The sequence below is a fragment of the Ostrea edulis genome, chromosome 2 (assembly GCF_947568905.1).
Source record: "Ostrea edulis chromosome 2, xbOstEdul1.1, whole genome shotgun sequence".
Taxonomy (NCBI): domain Eukaryota; kingdom Metazoa; phylum Mollusca; class Bivalvia; order Ostreida; family Ostreidae; genus Ostrea; species Ostrea edulis.
In genome coordinates, this window is record NC_079165.1 from 74704196 (window position 1) to 74726695 (window position 22500).

At 34.4% G+C, this 22500-nt stretch overlaps 1 protein-coding gene across 1 annotated transcript; it reads right to left on the reverse strand.

Moving 5' to 3' along the window:
- Positions 1-2513: 2513 nt before the first annotated feature.
- Positions 2514-21346, reverse strand: LOC130051585 (uncharacterized). Its single transcript, XM_056153604.1, has 6 exons — positions 21028-21346; positions 14812-14955; positions 14447-14521; positions 12919-13113; positions 3467-3610; positions 2514-2776 (listed from the first exon to the last, which is right to left on the reverse strand). The coding sequence occupies exons 1-6, from the start codon at positions 21190-21192 to the stop codon at positions 2606-2608; spliced, it is 894 nt and encodes a 297-aa protein (XP_056009579.1). The 5' UTR covers positions 21193-21346; the 3' UTR covers positions 2514-2605.
- Positions 21347-22500: the final 1154 nt, after the last annotated feature.

Sequence of the window (22500 nt, forward strand, 5' to 3'; positions counted from 1 at the left end):
TCACATATCAAGATATGAAATGAGAGGCTTTCCCATAAAAAATATCTATAAAAGATATGAAAGATCTGCCCCAAATAGTTCAGTATATATTGTATAGGTCAGATTTTAATTAAAAGTAGGTTAAACTTCCAAGTCAAGGTCACAAAATCACACACCATTGCATCACATAAAAGATTTTTTCATAAAAAAATGTATATACAAAATATGAAAGCCCTTGCTCAAATGAAATAGTTCAAGACATCCCACATATAACACTTTGATCCCCCCATTGTGGCCTCACCTAACACCCCCCACCCCAACCCCCATGACGTCTGGTAGATCCGGGTTAGAATAGGTCCTCAGTACCCCTTGCTTGTCGTAAAAGGCGACTAAATGGGGCGGTCCTTCGGATGAGACCGTAAACACCGAGGTCCTGTGTCACAATAAAGATCCCTCCCTGCTCAATGGCCATAGGCGCCGAGCATAGGCCTAAATTTTGCAGCCCTTCACCGGCAGTGGTGACGTCTCCATATGAGTGAAATATTCTCGAGAGGGACGTTAAACAACAATCAATCATCCTTTAGGCAATACATGAATGCAGCAATAAGCATTTGAACCCACCGTGTGGATACGAAAACATTTTTGCCTCGCCGTGCGTCAAAGTTCAACAATGGGAAATAATTATTGGGTAACTCAGAAATTGTGTATAGTACATGTACTTGAATGTGAAAATTTGGATACATAGAAAACTAAATGCAAGATCAAAAGAAAACCTAATCGTAAAATAAGAATTAAGATAAAGGGGGGGGGGGAGGGAGGGAGGGAATCAACTTCCAAGAAAAGCAACTATAATGATAACAAAACCGGTCTTTGTTATGTCTTGTTCAATTTTAATGATACTATTTGAAAAGTTGGGGGGGGGGGGGGGGGGGGGGGGGCAAACCTTCCCCTTTGAAACATGAGGGACCAAATGCCCCATCTGCCTCCTTCACCTATGCCCTTACATATGCAAGAGTACACACACACACACACAATAGTATAATAGCAAATTACATGCAAGTACATATACTTTACCTACACTGATAATAAACTTATGGACACACTAAGCATTTTGTAAGAAATCATACAATGTATGTTACTGTTAAATTATTTTGGGTAAGACAAGCAGAGGCAAACCTTCCCCTTTGAAACATGAGGGACCAAATGCCCCATCTGCCTCCTTCACCTATGCCCTTACATATGCAAGAGTACACACACACACACAATAGTATAATAGCAAATTACATGCAAGTACATATACTTTACCTACACTGATAATAAACTTATGGACACACTAAGCATTTTGTAAGAAATCATACAATGTATGTTACTGTTAAATTATTTTGGGTAAGACAAGCAGAGGTATGGGACTGTTTATTCCAAATTTTCAGTTGAACAAATTCATTAACTGTGCGGTTGAATACATCACCAATTTTTTAAAAACACTGAAAAATAATATTTTGGATTGATGAATTCAAGTCGTACATTACATTACATGGTCTTATTGATGGGTCTACTGTTGCTGCTGATTCACCTCTATTTTATAATCCACAGATTCATATTGGTCCTTTTTAATAAACAAATGTTTGACAGCAACATCAGACTGATTAATGATATTATTAATGAAGATGGTTTACTTTTTAGTTTTAAACATTTTTGTGATATTTACACAAACATTAGCATAATTTTTTAAGAATACAACAGCATTATTCATGCAGTAAGAGCATGGATAAAAAAATTCAGACCCTGGAAAAAACATCATGAAGCTCACAAGTCCATTAATGATGACAAATACTGACACAATTTTGAAATGTTACAAATCAAAATTTTTCTTTGAACTTCTTAAAGAAAATAACTCAAGTCTCAGCTGGCAAAAAGAAATGGTGTGAGCTTTTGGATGTAGAGGACAGGGAATGGAAAATAATCCACAAAATACCCTTCAGAGTGACAAAATACTAAGGTCCACTGGTTTCAGTACAGAATTATAAACAAAATTTTAGCAACAAATTCATTATTGTTCAAAATAAAAAGGAATAGATTCTAAATATTGAAACTTTTGTCACTCTGAGGAGGAAACAATAGAACATATTTTATGAGAATGTGATTGTTTCCAACTATTTCTAGTAGAATTCAAACAATTTTTAGAAGATAAGACTGAGCGACAGATTACAATTACAAAGAAATCCTTTATTTTAGTTTGTATTGAACACAATAGTGATATACAATACACAATATCATTTTATTTCTGAAGTATTATGTTTATACTGCAAGATGCACTAAGAAACCTTTAAACTTGCCCGCTGCAATATCACAAATGAGATTACTTTATGAAACACACAAATATATCGCATATAAGAATGCTGAAGAATGGTGTAAAGAAAAAAATCTGATACTCAATGGAACGGATGGAACTTACTATTTACTTACTACACACCTCTCTCTTTTTTTCTCTCTTTCTCACTATCTCTCTCCACACAAATAATGATAATTATATATGACTTGTTATATTCATGTACTTTATTATCTGTACAAAAACCAGTAAAAAAAGATATGTTACTGTAATACATGTAAGTACTCTCTGCTTTGTTTATTCAATATGTTCAGTTTTGCTCTTTCTATTAACTTCATGCATGTATCCAAGTCCAGCATTAAAAGTCCACAGTGCTGTGACCATTATGCTGAAGTATACATGGTACACACTCCAATTACTTTGGAAAAATTGTGCTATCAGTTGGAATGTTATTATGCTGGAGTTTGTCTGTAATTAAAAAAAAATCATTAATTAACTGGATTGATTATAAATACATTAAATATTTTAGGACATGTGTGACATGTCTCAATAGTATATAATTTGTCTTGATATCTTAAGTATGGTTCACTTGCATTCTATCTCATTTCTAAAATATATCTTGGCCAGGGTTATATTACCATGTCTGTTTTAGAGTTATATGTAGCATATCTTGATAGTTCCTGGTTGTTGCAAGTGAAAAATTCAAAATTAAAATCAGCTCTCAAGTATTACAGTAAGTTGTTCATTACTGTAGCTAAGGAGAGAAAAATCTTTGAAACATGAGTATCGAACCTGGGACCTTTGCATTACTAGTTCGGTTATCTAACCACAAAGCAACGCAGGTCGATATACATATACAAAGTATTGTGAAATTTACTACAACATAAAAAGTTCAACCTATATTTGTATTTTGGAAACCATACAAGAACTCTTCATATCCAGGAGATGAAAAAATGATTTTAAAGAAAATGTAAGAAACATCGTGTACGTCCTTAAAATCATGGAAAACCAAACACAAGCACAATATGCTACATGTAAGAGATATTTCCTTTTCCACATGTGAATGGACATCAATCTGGTTATAATCATGAAAACTACTGATTTATGTGTACAGTACAACATTGTAGTAACATTCATTCTGAAGAGACATATACTTACAAGAATACGACAAGTCAGAAAAGTAAGTTTATCTGCTGCACTCCTAAATCTTGTGGCTGATGCTGAAATGACACATGACCCAAATAGGAATGCTGCCACAGTGCGGATCAAAGAAAGATGAAGTTTGCCAAGCCTGCCATCCACCTATCCACAGTAAAAAATAAACAAAGAGAAATCAAATCTAATGGTGATAAATACATCCATGCTTTCATTTGATTGGCGAATGAATGGCCAAAATTATCAGAAAACTCAAATTTGCCAAGAATACAGATAAACAATTTACATAATGAGAGGCAGAGTTCCTGAAACCTGAATACGCAGTATTAAGTCTTCCCCGGAAGACATGTGTCGCCTGCTAAAAACATGTCTTCCTGCTAGTTCATTCTATATGTAATATATCACATATAATGTTGAAAAAGTAAATTATTCAAATGGTTTTTGTCAGTTTAATACTCCTTTTAAAGGTTTTGAGAATTACTAAACATTCTTTAACGATAACTTAATTGAAATTGAAAGATGAGACATTATTATGCAATGGAATTTGTGGGAGAATCTGTTTGAAATTAAGACATTTATTAAATGTAGACTGAATGAAAACATATGTTTGAAGATATGTATCAACCTTTACTGTGCTCTTCAAGACAATGGTAATAACCATAAGTAATTATCTGTTGGGTTTACTGCTTAGTCTTGTTGTCTTTTTATATATCCAATTTACTGTTTCTCAAGAAAAATCATAATTAGTGCTGTTCTGAAATCACATATACTGTCCTTCAGCATGGGAATTACAAATACTGTCCTTTTGTACATAAAAATACTGTCCTTCAGTTAATCATAAAATAAAATCTTCAGCAAAAAATTTTTTTGCTGTAAAAAATTCTAAGTCCCGGCAAATAGGAAGTTGATAAGCGACAGATTCGAAAATGTCTTACACAATACAGTTGGCCACACTGATGCTCTGTGCCAAATGTCAGGGAGTTGCCCCATGTGGTTCTTGAGAAAACTGTGACAGAAATTTTTTGTGACGACGACGACGGATAGTGATCCCTATATGTCGCCACTGCGTGTAACGCAGGCGACACAATAACATACATGTACTGGATATTTTAATTATTTCACCAGTCTGTACAATAAAATGTATTGTTATACCCCTAAAAAACAGTTCTTATATAACTCCTTACAAAAAAGTCTAACATTTCAACTGTTTTGGTGACTGTTGGACCGGGAACTGTTAAAATCAACTGTTAAAAAAGACTGTTGACCGATGATGCCTACAGCTTAGACCAACAGATCCGTTCTTGGGTAAAATAAAACAGCTGTTCTCCTCGAGCCCAGTCAATAACTGTATACTGTCACTTATTGGCAGACAAATAGCTACATGTACAAGTACCTAATGAACAGTTGAGAAGATATTGCCAAGACTAAAACAGATGACCATCACATCAGGAGAATGCAAGATGAAATTTATTGGATGACCGGTCTCAACCAGGAGGCGGTCGTCATCAGAACAAATTTATACTGGTATGATTTATTGAAGTAAAAAATATGGAAATGTTGCTATAAACAAATAAAAAAATGTGAAGCGTTTGCTTGACAACGTAAATACAAGAATATACAAATCATGATTATTTTATACTGTTTCTTAAGTATTTTGTAAGTATTGGGTGTAAATGGACAATATTATATAAGTTTAATATCAAAATTCCACAAACTGCTATAGTTCTATTTTGGAATTCCAGCGGGAGTTCGTCGATGCAGATTGTTTCACTGGAATGATTGTATCTTGTTTAAGGTCCCTATTTTTCACTCATATGGAGACGTCACCAATACCAGTGAAGGGCTTCAAATTTAAAGTTAGGCCTATGCTCGGCGTTTACGGCCATTGAGCAGTGAGAGTTCTAAGGTAATCTCTAAGGACCCGTGACATTCACACCTGATGCCAAGCATTTGGGGGTGGCACTGTCACCATTTGTTTTAATGACTTAGGTCTGTTGCGGCCAGGATTCAAACCCCGACCTTCCGCAAGGGAACGCTCTACCTCTAGACCACCGTGGCAGTTTGTTTCATTGGATGTAGATTGGGAAGGTTTGTATATGTATGGTTTCTCGGCAGGAACTATGTGGAAAATCAGTGTTTTATTTGATTTTGGTCTGCTTTCAAATAGAGGATTCCATATTTGTGACTTTACGACAATTTCTCTTGGATTGCAGCACGTGGAAAATTTGCAGCAATGATATAGCAAAACGTCATATCAAGAAAAGCCACCCTTAGATAGAATTTAATGAGTCACTCATTTTCACATGCTACATGTACAATCAAAGAAAAATTGCCGAAAAGCCACAAGTATGGAATCCTCCATTTGAAAGCAAACCAAAATCAAATAAAACACGAATTTTCCTATATATCCCAAAATTCAACTCTATTGTGGACCACTCTTATCTCTGGGGCCATTGATTTGAAAAAAAGTAAAGAAGGTTTTGGCCAAATTCTGCCCGCCTTTTATGGAGGAAAATTATTTTGCGTTGCAGATATTTTCCTGTCAAATTTCTAAAAGAGTAACTCATAGTAACTCTCAAAAGCATATGGAAATCAACTTATCTATGCTCATGCGTAATACACAATCAAATAAAGTAAGGGCTTTGAGCCTATTTGTGATTGTTTTCATGGTTTTTGTATAGATAAACCAGTGAAATTGAACACCTCTTCCCTCGTCGCCCGGAATTTTTTTTATATGGTTTAAAAATTTACTAAATGACTTACAATTCTTCTTAGTGTCATCCCGGGCGACGATGGAAGAGGGGTTAAAATATCAGTTGAAAGATGCTAACAAATTCGCCACCGTAACCCAATTTGCATTGATCGTGGCAGTTGAAGAGGAAACGAGAATCATTTGGGTAGTAAATATATTTTCAAATAATATATGTTCATTTATTTAAACAGTTTGACATTTTTTAAAATCACCATAATAATAAAAATCCAGATAAATTTAAGCCTATCTTACAGACCATATGCCATTTTTGTTGTTATGGCTATAGTGTAAACAACGGTGTATAAATAGCACCAACCAACGATTCGTGAGAATTCATGTTACATACCAGGTAAACTACTGTAACATTTCATATAACGATGGGTGATTCTTTTAATAAACAATATATTCCTTGAAGATTCAAGCATTATTTTTTACCATTCCCATTCATTTGATTAAATGGGAAACGGCATGTGGTATATTACATGTAACAGCAGACGACAATATCCACTGAATAGGTACGTACGTACATCAGTGACGTATTTAGTGCGAGTGTAAAATTCTATATTTCTAAAAGACAACAATTTATTTGTCAGAAAGTATACGATGGTTATTCACGAACATAAAATTTTACGCACTCTATACATACAACTCACACGTCATGAAAATCTGTGACATACAGAGTGGTGCAAAATTCATCTGATGTTTGGGCAGGGGGGTGGGTGGGGGTGTTCTGGTTCAGTGTTCTACTATATCTGCAATGGTTACAAAACTATTTCGTTTGGGGAGCACAAATTCACTTTCATTTTTGAAAACAAAATACAAAACAAAAACAGTTTGTGTAGCTAAGATTAATATACATTTCCTGCAAGGCACTTTTTATTAGAAGAAATTAAAAATATGTTACTCATTAAAATTATTTTTAAATGGTATAATTATGGTGCCTGAAAGATAATTTGCTATATGTGTTACTCGTATTACGATATGTATTTTAATTTACAATGATTGAAATAGATTATAGGTCAACACATAGATCTTTTTTTCTTTTTTTTTTAAACGAGAAGGGGGTGGGGGGGGGGGGGGGGGGGTGGTGACTTCTCGAAAACATTGAGAAATACAAAAATAGGGATTTTGGTATCATTGGAGTGGGTTGAATACATGTATCCAATGTATCACTTACAATTACATTTCATCTATTTTTCTTTACTATAAAATGCAGTTCGGGGGAGGGGGTTTCACAAAGCGAATACACAACATATGGATATAATAGACTCGCAGTATTGAGCATTCCGTCAAAATTTTGTTTTTTTCCATTAAAGATAATTAATATTCGATGTATGTATATTGGTTGAATATTGTTTAACGTCCCTCTCGAGAATATTTCACTCATATGGAGACGTCACCACTGCCGGTAAAGGGCTGCAAAATTTAGGCCTATGTTCGGCGCTTACAGCCTTTGAACAAGGAGGGATCTTTATTGTGCCACACCTGCTGTGGCATGGGAATTTGGTTTTTGCAGTCCCATCCGAAGGACCGCCCCATTTAGTCCCCTCTTACGACAAGCAAGGGGTACCAAGGACCTATTTTAACCCGGATCCCATGGGGATACGGTGTATGTATGTATATACTTGCATAATGAGAAAATGCAGTTTATATTTGATTGGTTGGGGGGGGGGGGGGGGGGGGCAAGTCTTAAGGTTTATCTCTCTTGTATAAACTATTGAATTGTATTTTACAACAACTTTGAAGAGGATTTCTTTGGCGAAAAGTGTTTGGAGTGTACATGCTTCGTATCGCTCAGTCATACTGATCGGAACACATTGACGTTTTTTTGTGTGGAGAAATCTGAGCCTGATAGTGGTGAGTGAGAGTGTGTGAATATGTGCATGAGAGACTGTCATTTGGAAGCATGGTATATTCATGAGAGAGAGAGAGAGAGAGAGAGAGAGAGAGAGAGAGAGAGAGAGAGAGAGAGAGAAGTATTTTGACTTCAAAAGTTTTTCATGTTTTGTTTGCTTATTTCACGTCCTTTCGAGAACTTTTCACTAAAAATTGAGAGGTCATCAGCTGTATGTGAAGTACTACACTGTTATAAAACCTATGCTTAGCACTCAAAGCTATATAGCATTGAATTTTTTAACGTGCCAACGCCTGTTGTGACACAAGACTCCCATTTTTAAGGTCATGAAAAGCTGAAGATATCGAATAGTGATCAATTTGCATAAATTCTATAAAGAATACAAAATGAATAGTAGGGGAAACACGGACCCCTGGACACACTCAGGGTGGCATCAGGTGCCTATCTGAAAGACCCGTGATTCTCACTTTTGTCGAAAAGCACATGTAGGTCTATCTCTACGTCTCAGATTCGACGTGGCCATGACATGAGCGGGATTCGAACTCACTATACCTCCCGGTTACAGAGTGAATGCTCTACCACTGCTCTCCGTAATCGTTTCATAATTATTTCCCCTTTGAAGTTGTGTTTCTAGTTTTTCAGATACACTGCGTTTTTTTCCTGAGTATACCTATGAAATGACATTTTGCTTCAAATGCCACGCATATGATATTGAGAATATACATTTATGATGTTTTATCATCAAGGTTCATGGAACATTGCGTATATCAATTAAAAACAAATACCGATGAATTCCATTGTGTTCTGATTCGTGAAGAATTACATTGGTGATAACCCAAACTTCGCACAAAATTCAGTGATTTGAATTTGAGCCACCTTTAATTTCGTCATTTTTTCCCGAATGCACGCAAGACTCCAACAAATATAAATATATTTTTTTTCCTTAAAATCCGCCACAATAAAGGAAGTTGGAGACAGAAATAAGAAATCGCTGTTACCAGTAAATAAATGTGTTCGGACCATTATATTTCCGCACCTGAAAAGCTTTCCGCGAAAACCTGCAGTTTTTGCCCCTGCGCAGCATATCTGATGTGGTTTCAATTCCATTTAATACTCATTCAAATCAGTACAAAAACCAATAATTTCGCATTTATCAAAAATTAATACTTCTATGTGTGATACAATTTTTATTTTCCTACTCAAAACATCGCTTGGGGAGAACTCTCATATATTACGTCAAAATTAACATCAAAGTAGATGACGTCGTCAGTTTAATATAAAGTTTTCCGTTGAATATATTACAGTTGCTATGGTAGATAAAGAATAACAATGGTCATTTTCATAAATGGCACATTCTCAAATACCAGATTTAGTATTTTGGTGAATTTTCTTGACAGGGCAGATTTTGGTTAAAACCGTACCTTGTTCTTTACACTATGTCTGCAGGAAGCTTTCATGTAGATTTCAACTCTTCTGGTCCAGTGGTTCTTGAGAAGATTTCTAAATGACCCCTCCTATTTTTGTTTTTTCTTGATTATCTTGCCATTAGAAATATATATACAAGACATGAAAGATCTACCGTAAATAGTTCTGGACATACTGAATAGGTAATTTTTATTAAAAGTAGGTCAAAATTCCAGGTCAAGGTCACAAGATCACACATCATTGCATCACATACATGTAAAAGCTCTTTTCATAAAAAATGTATAGACAAAACATGAATCCCCTACCTTAAATAAGTTCATAAGATATTTTTAAAAAGTTTCCTACATATCACTATATAAAACGTTGATCCCCTTTTGTGGCCCCACCTTACTGATATATTTTACTCATGTAAATTTCAACTTTTCTGGTCCAGTAGTTTTTGAGAAGAAAATCTTTAAAAGATTTTTCCCAAATATTCAAATGTAAAACTTTGATTCCCTATTGTGGCATCATCCTATCCGCAGGGACCACGATTTTAACAAACTTAAATAATTATATACTATGTCAGGAAGCTTTCATGTAGATTTGAACTTTTCCTGCCCAGTGGTGAATAACAACAAAACAACAAAAACTACATATGAATATACCAAGTCCTTAAACTACATTAAATCTACAAACGTATTTACACTTTAGCATTGATTTGCAAGCCTAAAAACCAAAAACATGTAGTCTGCAGTGTAAATACATTTGTAAATTTTAGTGTTGTTGTAGTGTTCAGTGTATTTATGTGTAGTTTTTGATGTTTTGTTATTTTTATTCTCTGTTAACATTAGCCACATCACATAATTATTTTCACATTGCATATATACATGTTAAAAAACTTTCAAAGAAAATTGAAAGATGCCCTGAAGAATACATGTAACACATAAATGTATATAGTTTAGATGGCGCATCATGTGTTAAGGGAGATAACTCTTACTAATGCTTTCACATGCGGTATCAGTGTTCTATGCTCATCTGTTTGAGTTTACTACAATACAGCTGAAAATAAATGTCTGTCAGAAAACTGGTACCAGTCCAAATGTAAGTTACCTTGCATTTGTTTAATCTACACAAGTGATTCATAAAAACAACGCAATCCAAAGTTACCTTGCATTTGTTTAATCTAAACAAGTAATTCATAAAAACAATGCAATCCAAAGGAAGATTATCGGGAATTAGTATCTTAAATGCAATGTTTCTGTTGAAATTTGTTTTTTCGTATGCCATTCAATCTTTTGAAAATCAAATTTTGTGTATATTGAAAAACCTACAGATTTCTATCAAAATTTGCATGTATTTTGACGAGGATGTATATTGACCAAATTCCCGACGAAAAATGTTTTGCGGCCTTTCCCAGAGTACAGTCACTTCTAAAAATAGAACACATCACTTTAAAAGAAGCAGTGTAAATACACATACATTTTAAGGCACTGTCTTTATTTAAACGATAGAAATGTGTTTCTTTCATATGAACTGAAGAAAATGTATTGCATTTAACTATTTTCAATAATTTTTCATCTACTGAACCATGCTCTTGGTTTCAAAGTGATAAAAATGACTAATCATAGCTTACCATATCCGGAAAATTGTGTTTTCAAAAACCTACAGATTTTTTAAACATTCCAATATGTTTTACCTTTACACTCCAGCAATCATTTGACATAAAAAGTAGATAGGGTATCGGATAATTTGAGAGCCCAATGACCCCCTCTAGGTTAAAAACCTTGAAAAAAAACGCATATTGGAAAATAGTGTCTGAAATTCCTATCTCTGCAAACATGTTTCATTCATCATTTACATGACTAAATTACCATTTCAAGAAATATTACAGGGTGGTTTTTGAAAAACAGTTTAAAACATTAAAGCTTCAAACAACTAAAAGCCACTTTCATTGAAAATGATTGCTGGAAGCTTTAGGGATCGGGCTTGAAGTTAGAAAAATCCTAACTTTACTATGGCCTACGTCACATAAACACTGACGTGACGTTACAATAGATGAAAAAATAAAATTATGTCGTCAGATCTTGTTGGACAAAAGTGATCTAGATTAGAATGATTTTTACATTTTTAACACTCATTCAGAGAATGCTAACCTATGCTCAAGTTACAAATTTAGGGAAATTCGAATATTTTAAAACACCCAAATTCTGCATTTTTCACCCCCTTGGTAATTTTTAGTTCCTGATAGTTTTTAACAATACGATACAGCCATGCGATGTGAGTGTTAACGACATGTAACTATCGCGTACATTCTGAGACGTTTCAATAAAAACATCAGTGAAGGTCATGTCCGGCCAGAAGAGTGTTTTAGATAAAAGAAAATTACATTACAACCTATGATCCATACTGTACGTACAAGAACACAAACGTACGACACCTAGGCCTAGAGATAGGGCCTAAATATGTGACAAATCTGTCAGCGTACGATCTAAATTGAACACCCTGAAACCATTAAACACAACAGAGATATGCACATTTATTATGGATTCAGAGAGCCATGAAAGCGATTTCTGTCATGTAAATAAATATAAAAATTTTGAAATGGGGGTTACAATGTCATATAGCTTTAGATTATGCATATATTTTATTTAGATCATGACGACATCAATCATATTCTTTCAAGTTTAAATAAATTATAAGGAAAACATAACAAAAATATGTGACTGTCAGTACATGTATCAAACAAAAATTTGGTGTATAGGAGATTCGATATTTCTACCCGTCATTAATGATCAGAAATCACACAAAAGAAATGGCCTACAATAGATAGTATGAAGAGTTTACGACTTCGCAATGTATACAACTATAAGCATTTTCTCTCCCGATTGTTGTTTTGTTTCGAACCGGCTTGTTTGTATTATTGCGATTCGTATGTTGTTGTTTTTTAATTCTAAATTTTTGTTGTTTGCTTTCAAACAATCAGTCCTAATACAGTCTACAAAATTCACCAAAATGCCATCAGGTTTGTTGAATGTGTGATAACGTTCATGACTCGTGAACAACATTTCTAACGTTATTTGACGTAGTATGGGGAATTACCTTAAATAATTCATGCTATTTTTCTAAATCCAAGAGTCGTAACTTAGTGAAAAAATCAATGGACCAAGGCAAAATTCAAACTTTGACCAAGGCAAAATTCAAACTTGATCTGTAACTGTTATGGAAAAGCAACATACCAAATATAAAATAAATATCTGCAAGAACAGAGAAAAAAGTGCGGAAAACTGATTTGCAGGTCTGACAGACGGATGGAGTCCAAACCTATAGTCCCCTTCAACTTCGTCGGTAGGGGACTAATAAATCTCAGCATGAAGAGGAAATTTTCAAATAAAATCCAGAGAGAAAAGCTGTGTACCTAGAATTCATACAGTGAACACATACCTGAAGTCTATATACATGTCCCGGAAATGCAAAGTACATTAGGGCCATGAAAAAAGTCATTATGGTGTCAATTCTGAGATGGAGATTCAGTCTGGAATTGGATTCATTAGTACTTCCCCAGTCTTGACATCGCAGGGTATGGTAAAGGCTTCCAAGGAACCACAAAGTGTCCCCATAGGTCCCAAAATACCAACTCTACAATCACATGTAATCAATCAATTCGCATAAAGGTAATATCAGAGTTACCTCCCTTTTGTCACAACATGACAAAAATAAAGTTACAGTGGGAATCCACAGGGGTTAAACTTGTTTTGACCCGACACTCCTCGTAATCTTTATTTATGGTTATGAGGAGTTTCGGGTCAAAATGAACTTAATCCCTGTGTAGGAATCATGACAAGATATCATGTGAATACATCATGATATATGACTAGAGCAATTTCTTACAATTCTATTTGTCACATACACCTGTCTGTAAGTGTTCGTCTTTCGGAGATCATTACACGTGTACATGTATATTATGTATGAACTACAAAGAACAAGAGTAGCTCTACTGGTATAACCATAATTACTTTAAAGAGACCGAAAGTGAGTCATATTGTTCTTATTTCAGACACATGTTGTTACATGTACAACTTTGGACAGTGGGTAAATATTTTTATTTGAAGTTTACACTTTTATTTTTCGTACATCAGTTGTAATTGTTGTGTATAATTTCGTGTTTTGTTACAGGGTGCTACATTTATAGGGTGAGGGAGGGGGGTAATAGGGAAACTGTATAAACATGATTTAACACACACCAATTTAGAATAAAACATGTATATATATAAAGAACTCTACTTTTATCTCAATGTAATCAACAGATATTTTTTATACGAAACCTGATAATTGAAATTGTTTGCATTGTGTCAGTTACAGTCATCAGTAATTAACTTTCCAGATAATTTAAAAAAAAAATTAACACATCAATAACAAAACTATCACTGGCATGATATATTCAAATACTGAATGACCTGTCTCCAATTCTTTAGAACTTTGTGTGAAGTAGACCGAGTAAAATTGAACACATACATAAAGCAATATCAAATTTAAATCTAAAATTTTTATTTTGTTTTAGAAATATGTTATTACATGTATGATAGTTTTGTATGTAACTTTAACCATAATCATTAAATAAATTAAAACTACATTTAAGATTTTATAAAAACCATTTATATAGGAATCAATTTTTGTACGGGAAGACAATAATGTAATTTTGCTACATTCAGAGCCTCTGAATAGGTTTTATAACCCAACTATTAATAACAAAAGTTTATAAACCTTATTTTTTTGTCATTGATATAGTAAATCACAATTTTGCAACAAAAATTTCCGACACCAAAATGACAGTTAATGTTGCTTCAACGTTAGCTACAAACTCTACAAGATTCTGTTGGCCTGAATGATCAGTTGTGGAGTTTTAGTAAAGGTCTGACCATTACTAAACAGTTTATTGTGTAAAGGATTGACCACATGTGAAAATACAAACCCTGTCATTCCACTGGGGAGTCTTCATTATGTTGTAATGGGAATATACACGATTCAAAATGTACACACTGGTTGACTGAAAAAGTAAATGCTAAATTATAACATAGTTCTGGCATTTTCAGAGTAACAATCAAATTTTTTAAGTTTGATATGGCCTTCATACAAAATGACATCATACAGAAAGTTGTTTTTTTTTTTAATTTTGATCTAGCAATGAGTAAAATATAATTATACATGAAGTAAACGGCCATTCTTTTCCAACCAAATTGACTACATGTATATAGATCGTCTTTCCAATTTACTACAAGCAGTTTTTGATTAAAATAAATTTCCGATATCATTATCATACAAGTGACAGAAACTTACAATGACCCGAGACCACAGAAAAGTGACCTTGACAGTGGGATCTGAAGAGTTTTGTGTGAAGACTGCAAACAGTGATGTGCTGAGCAAGACAAAACCAAACAGTCTGTAAAAATACTCATGCTCTGAATCAAGTTCCCCATTGACCTGAAAATAAAAAAATCAAATTGAGATATTTGAATCCATATGAAAGCTAGTATTGCTTTCAACACACGACATATGGGCATGGGCGATATCGAAGTTCTACTCTCTTAAACAAACAATCACATGACACCCCACCAAACCCCCCCCACGTCAACAGCTGATGGTGATGACAACATCAAAGCATTATCAAACAACAAGCCCTATTAAATATGCATGAAAAATTGAGCTATCATTAATCACGCTGACTGTGTACAAATTTACATGACTTATTGTCCATCATAATACATGAAATCCTCAATTTGCAATTATTGTAAACTAATTCTAAATGTGCAAGAATTGGGCCTTTGCATAGCAAGCTAGTAGCATAATTATGGTAATATTCATCAAAGGAAGACCTAACAGTCATTAGGAACGAGCAAAATCATATTCCTTCTTTCCAAGAAATACATATAGCACAAGCTGCATTCATGAATGTAAACAATCTCATTTCAAAATAGATACAATTATTAATGTATAAAATTGTTATCATTCTTTGTAAATGAAAATAGCTTGATGGAATAAAATGTCAGTATATATCACAAAATGGAACTACATGTATTTAATATTTATTGACATTAAAATCCAAGGAAAATGCTCATTTTGTAACTGGGCAGTATGCCTGAAGCCTCCTTGATGGAATTCAGATGGCTATAGCTGCAATAATGTAGCCCTAACCGATTTTTTTTATTCTGACCCCCCCCCCCCCCCCCCCAAATCGGAGAGGGCTACATTATTGCAGCTAAGATGGCTATTGAAAGGTACAAATTTATGCTGTCATCACATTAACCTAAAACAAGTTAGAAAGTACTTTTAGAGGTAACAAGAATTTATTTTCACAGAAATGTGACAGACAATGGACAAAAGTACCTGAATACAGCGAGTAGAAGCAAGGTTGAAAAATTCCTTCCTTTATTCACATAATAAATAAAGCATTAAAATGATAATTCTGTCACCGGATAAATTATTTCATGTTTAATATAATTTAATTTTATCATTCACCATTTCATTACATTACACATGAAGTAGCATCATTAGCCGTTTTATTGGAATTTATCCCCTTCATATTCATTGGGATGAATGCTGATTGGTGGAGAGAGGAGTGTGAGAGGTCAGTACTGTTTGTGTATGGGTGTGAGAGTTTCCAGTGGTACAATTGGATGGAGTTTGTTAATTATTCTGTGAGTTGTTCTGCTGGGTTTGGAGCTATATATATAAGCAAAATTCATGAAGATGCCAAATCCAACAATGTTTCTATTAGAACAGTGATTACGGTAAGAGTTTGAATTTTCTCTTTTGGTAAATATTAATCTATTATATTAAATTCTAGATAATTTAAAATCATTATTTTAATGTTACTAAAAAGTGTTAATGATAGAGAACTTAATGACTGTATATATATTTTTAGATCATCCTCTGGAATTCAGACTGGGGTAAGTAAAGAAAGTCTGCATCAAACGTCACCAGGAGGCCCTGGATTGGAATGTGCAAGGGAAACGGAAAGTGGGTCGACTGACCAAGGAAGACATGGCACAGAAGTGTTGAAACTGAGGTGAAGACCGCTGGAATGACTTGGGCCGAGCTGATGAGGATCAGCCAGGACCGTGTGCGCTGGAGGAGTGTTGTTACAGCCTTATCTTCCTTGAGGAATCAAAAGGCATGTCAGTACATCAAATAAACAGTAAAGACACTATACAACCACTTTGTGTTATCCATAATATTAGATGGCTACAATGTATTTTGTTGATGAGGTGCAACTGTTGGGATTTTTTTCTATTTTTCAAATACACTATATTTTCATAGTTTTATATATCAAAGTTGAAATATTCTTCATAGTTTCTTGTTGAAATTTAGTAAAATGGCCATGCTCTAAGCAACTAACTAGATGTTCCCACACTTTATTGGCAACAATCTCAGATTTAAATTCAAATTGTTGTCATATTGTTAAAACAAATCTCTGCTATGTTGGTAATAACAAATGAACCACAATCATAACCATTGTTTTATTGCTGGTTTTCGAAAATTTTCAACAGCACATACGATTTATTGTTTCCCTGGGTTAAATTCAATTGAATTTCAGTGCTGCTTAATTATTCACAATGCAATTTATTTTGAAATGACATAACCCAGTGATCAGGACCTGTGTGGTGCATTTGCACAGATGGCGAATTTGAAGGTTAGAATTCATTTTTGCACTTCTCTATGTTTAAATCTAAAGTTATCAAATACAAAAGCAAAATTTGTCAGTTTAAAAGCATTGATATTTTTAAAATTCTTTCGGAATTATTTCAAAAACCTATTTATTGCATCTGAACATAACCAACCACAAGTGTCCAATGTATAAAATGTACGAGTTAAATTTAACCCAGAGATCCATTTATCATTTTCTCAGAATTAGCTTCGATATTCTTATTGATCGGCTTCTAAATAGGTCTTCTGATTGGTCAACGAAAAAGTGATTGTTGATCATCAAGCGTGCCTGATGATTGTAAAGAATGGATTACTTAGGATCATGAACAAAAGATATTTAACCTCGATTTTGTTGATTGTGTTGTTCTGAAAAGGTAATTGTCAGTCACTGTTTACCTTGTTTTTTACACCTTTGAGGGGGATGTTAACCTATCCTTTGATTTTACCTAAATATTAGCAGTGATTCATTTTGAAAATGGTTATCATGAGTCCAGCGGACTCCCCTTGATTACAATAATGAGTCCCATGCTAAAACCAATGAGTCCAAATTTCATTATTTCAAACAAACAGCCTGACAATCACAGGTATAAACAAACCAAGTTAAGGAAGAAGCTTAGTGTTGTCACCCCCTTCTAGAGAATGAATAGTTCGCTTTTTATTACAAGCCATCATTTGCAGAAAATGCTTGTTCGTAGCTAGTTCATATTGCAAAATGATTTTCAGGTGCTTAAAGTTGAATGATGGAAGTTTTTATTCCTAGCTACTTTGTTAATGCCATTTAGTTTTTTTGTTCTGTGCAAATGCTGCAATAAATAATTTTTTCTCCATTTTCTTCATTTTTCTCAAATCTTAGCCAAGAATAAAGTGTAAGTCATTTTTGATGACATTTTTTTTCACCTTTCGAATTTTCTCAACCTCTAATTCGTTTTCACTTTCAGGACTGACGTTTGATTTCGGGGACTCCGCATTTGTTTTTTACCCGTGTATAGTTACTGACAATATCATCATTCATATCACTTTGCAAAACTGTTGTTAACTTTCCCTGATTAGGAAGTTTTAAAACATAAAAAAAAAAAATCGGTGGAATCGCATTATATGCGAGGAAATTCTAGTTCCCACTTTTGTTTACCCGTCGTAATGCCTTATATATCATTTGGTTTCATTGGTTAATGCAATGCGAGTTGACCAATGAAATATCAATATTCTTAATTCGGAATATCTCGGGTGTGTAGTACGTTCTGGAGCTTAGATTTCATACAATTACCGGGGGGAAATGAAAACATTTTCATATAATTTTGAATGTTCATGCGTCCGCTGGGATGCAGTTATTGAAATCATGCGTCCTGAGCAAATTCAATGCGTAATTTACGCAGGACGCACGCCAAAATGAATCACTGTATTAGCCCATTTTTTCTCATTCCGGCAAGATTTTCACCCTTAGATGAAGAAAGAATCTTATTAAATTATATATATTCTGAGAGCTGTAGTATCACATATTACTGGAAACTTTCCCAAATGAAAAAATATCAAAATACAAATGAAATATTGTAGTTTATACAAAAACTGCTCAGATTTCATGTTAAAATTTGGCTTTTATTTGCACACCTTTTTTCGTTCCTGCAGAATTTTCTTATAATTATCTATAATATGCCCCCGAAGTTTCATTTTTTCTTAAAGGTAGAAAACATCTGTAGATGGATGGAAACTTTACTGATGAAACTACTCCAAGCAACTTAGGAGGTGTTGCCAGTTAAATGAGTCTACCCTAGTTCATGTCGTTCTGAGATGTTACATGAAATCCATAAAAGCACGTAAATCATATTTTCTTAATCATATAATATCACTCCTCAATTAACACAATATGTACACCATGTCTCCTATGTTTGTAAATTTCCTAAACACCGACGCTGAATATGATGTCACAATGCACTGTACACATCTATTGCGTTATACCAAGCGAAGCTCGGACAGGCCTTTGGCCCGTCCACGAAGCAAGGCTCTAAAGGTAACACGTATGTAAAAGAAAAATTTTGAAAATCAGCAAAGGAATAGAGATAATCTCTACATACGCTCACTGAAAATTTTGTGATCCATATGGGCGCTGCCATATTGTTTTGTTCTTTAGTTGCTTCTACGGTAAGTCGGTTATTCGTGTTTTAATTTGGAATGCCAAAAATACAAGACTGACGTGCAATTTGTAATTCAAACACTTAGTTTGTTAAAAATGAATGGGATAATTATTACTGTTACAGTAATGTGACTAAATAGATGAATGAGTTCACAAGTTTCTTTAAATAAAAATATACAATATATTTTAATACACTTACGTTTTTACCACTTTGAATTTGTTGGTTAGTTTTGTTTTTTTTAACTGTCTTTTAAATTGCAAACGGGATGTATTGTTGTTTATAAATGTTTGATTTGAAAGAGAAAAAAGTCGAGGCTAAATGTGACGTCACAATGCACGATTTACGTCTGCTGCCGTTATATTCCCGGCGTTAAATGAATGGGCGGATCCTTTGTCTATCCTCATATGTTCCCCTTTCATATTTAGATGTTACTGGGCCTTTAGTGCAAGGAGAATTTCATAAATAAAATACATTTTTAAATGAATTATGATTTATCATACTTAACGGAATTATGATTATCATTTGGGGCACGCCAATGACCATTTCATGCTTCGCTTGGTCCAATGGTCACACCGTATACATATTATTTCTCATGTTCAGTGAATAGGCGGATCAAGTGTCCAAAGTTAGGATGCTCTGAGAGAGCTCTGCCCTCACACGTTAGGTGCTAACTTCAGGATATTTTTTGTCCTGTTATGGATCTATATCTATTATACTAATGTCAATACTTTTTGCTTCGCCCCAGGGATCGACATTAATGGTTGTCCGATTGCCCGAGGCAAGTGAAAACCCAGATCAGACAAGTGAAACTCAATAAACACTTGCCCAATGGGGCAAGTGATATTTTTAGTAGAAAATGTGATTATCATAATAATTGTGTTAAGCTTGATGAATATAAAATATTAGAAAGTAAAATCCAACTTCATATAGTGATGTTTTCTTTAACGAATCGTCAGATTATAGCAAAGTCCCATTCTAGTAGATCGTACTGTATCACCAATTGACAGAGAGAGATAATTAAGATCATTAGAATTACTGGTTGACAGGCTTGTTAGAGTCTACAATATTTCGGACAACTAAGTTTTTCATTCGGACAAGTAAAACTTAAGAGTTTACTTGCCCGAAGGGCAAGTGAGATGAAAAGTTAATGTCTATTCCTGCGCCCTCAAAGACGGTCACGCCGTAAGACATATCAGCATAAGTATTAAAAGAAATGGCTTATTATATTTGATTCAACAAATTGGGAACACTTCCCCTATAGCGAGATATTCTCGCTGAAACGCGATTATCCCTCTTTAGCGAGAAATAAACATTACCACAAACAGGTGTTTTTGCGTCTTCATTGAAAATAATGTCAAATCCCGTGCAACGCTGAATAAGTGAGACACGCACTCAACATGATGTGAATTGTTTCTATGAAATTGACAACATAGTCATGAAATTGCATGTCAAAGTTGCTGCGTAAAAGGGAAGCAGTCTGAAATCCAATACACATCGTGAGTGTTTTTGTTTTGATTAATATATTTGCAGAAGTATCCCACATTTTAGCACTTTTTCTTCTTTTCACGTGAAACACAAAGAGATGTACTCCACGGGTGTTTTTCTCGGTTGTACGGGATATATTTATTCTCGCTAGAGAGGGATAATCGCGTTTTAGCGAGAATATCTCGCTATAGGGGAAGTGTTCCCAACCTGTTCAAGTGTCTATGTTGGGGCTTACTTGATATTGCATAACACACTTAGGGCACAATATGCAAACTAATCCCCATGCAGTTGTTATTGATAAATCAGCGCGCATCCAGGCTTTCTGGCCAAAAGGCAAGACGCCAATGAAAGCAGCGGACATCAATATCGGAGGCAGTGCTTCAAAAAAGTCAAAGTCCATGCTGCAACTACTGAACTAGGCCTAGCACAAACAAACTGTGACCGGCTGGTGAAAAGGACGAAACTTCTGAAAATGCCGCTATAAGACTTTTGGACCAATCACATTACAATACCATATCTAAAACGTTTCTGTGATCTACTAGATGTTTATAACAAAAACAAGTCAAACGGTTTTTATTCGTGATCTATATCAGAGACTTGTGGAGAACTCGTACCCAGGAGAATTCGTACAAACATTTTATCGGATAAATCTGGATACGAGTTCTCCAGCAGAAAAACTTTGTCATTTCTGTCCTAAAGATTTGAGTGCGATTTCTCCTGGAGCAAAAAAAAAAAAAAAAAAGCTTTGTCATTTTATCAAATAGAAATCTACTGGAGAAAAAACTTACGTCATTTTATCAGTTTCACAAAACTATCTTACGACTAAAATCAGGGGCCAGTTTCACAAAACTATCTTACGACTAGGCTAATGCCTAATTATTTATAAGATCCATCATAGGTGTTTCACAAAACTGCAATATCTTAAGATCATTGTTAGACATCCAAACACTTGTTTTTTAAAACATGGCGGTGTTCTATATGTTTTGCTAGGAAATGGGTAGCTTATCCGGGAGGAACGTGGTTTCAGGTACAAAAACAATGTATTAGACTACTAGTGTACGGAGTATGTGAACATCATTGATAAGCTTCGTAGACCGCGACATGTGATCTTTGTGATGAACTCGATCAATATTCGTTTAGAATATCACACAGCCAAATTTTTTCCCTACTTCTGTCCACTTATTCTTCATTTCTTTCTCCGACCGGACATAATATGTTGAAGGACAAGGGACGTTATTGGCCAAAATTGGCCGCGTTTCAAAAACCGATCACATTTTGCAGGTAGAAAGGTGATAATTTTCTCGTTTCATTCATATATAACATGTACCATTTTCTTGTTGCTTGTATTGAGAATATAACGTTACAATATTGCATTGTTAACTCTGACGCTGTCTTCCGACGGTTGCTTTTTCGGAACGACGTCATCGACGTTATAGGATTTACAGTCCCCTGATTCTTCTAGAATATTTTTCTAAAAGTTACAATATTAACTTTTTATATCAAAATACTCATTGATATCAAAGACTATTGAAAACTGGCATGCTATGGAAAATACATTATTCATTTACATGTAACTTAATCGTGGTCATAGACATTTTGCGGAAGAATCTTGTGTTAATTAGAGTGAGGAAAATAATGCGTGTAAATATATTTGTTAAACGTTGTTGAGTAGAATGCAATCATATTTTCGAAGGTGCTGTTCGATATC

What these genes read in the sequence shown, in the direction of transcription:
- LOC130051585 (XM_056153604.1), bottom strand. Translation starts at nt 21,192, where the DNA reads ATGGACTTTGACTTTTTTGAAGCACTGCCTCCGATATTGATGTCCGCT. An exon ending in CTCCCCAGTGGAATGACAGG is followed by an intron (nt 13,114 to 14,446) that starts GTTTGTATTTTC and finishes ATGTGATTGTAG; the next exon opens with AGTTGGTATTTTGGGACCTA. An exon ending in GACATGTATATAGACTTCAG is followed by an intron (nt 3,611 to 12,918) that starts GTATGTGTTCAC and finishes TACTGTGGATAG; the next exon opens with GTGGATGGCAGGCTTGGCAA.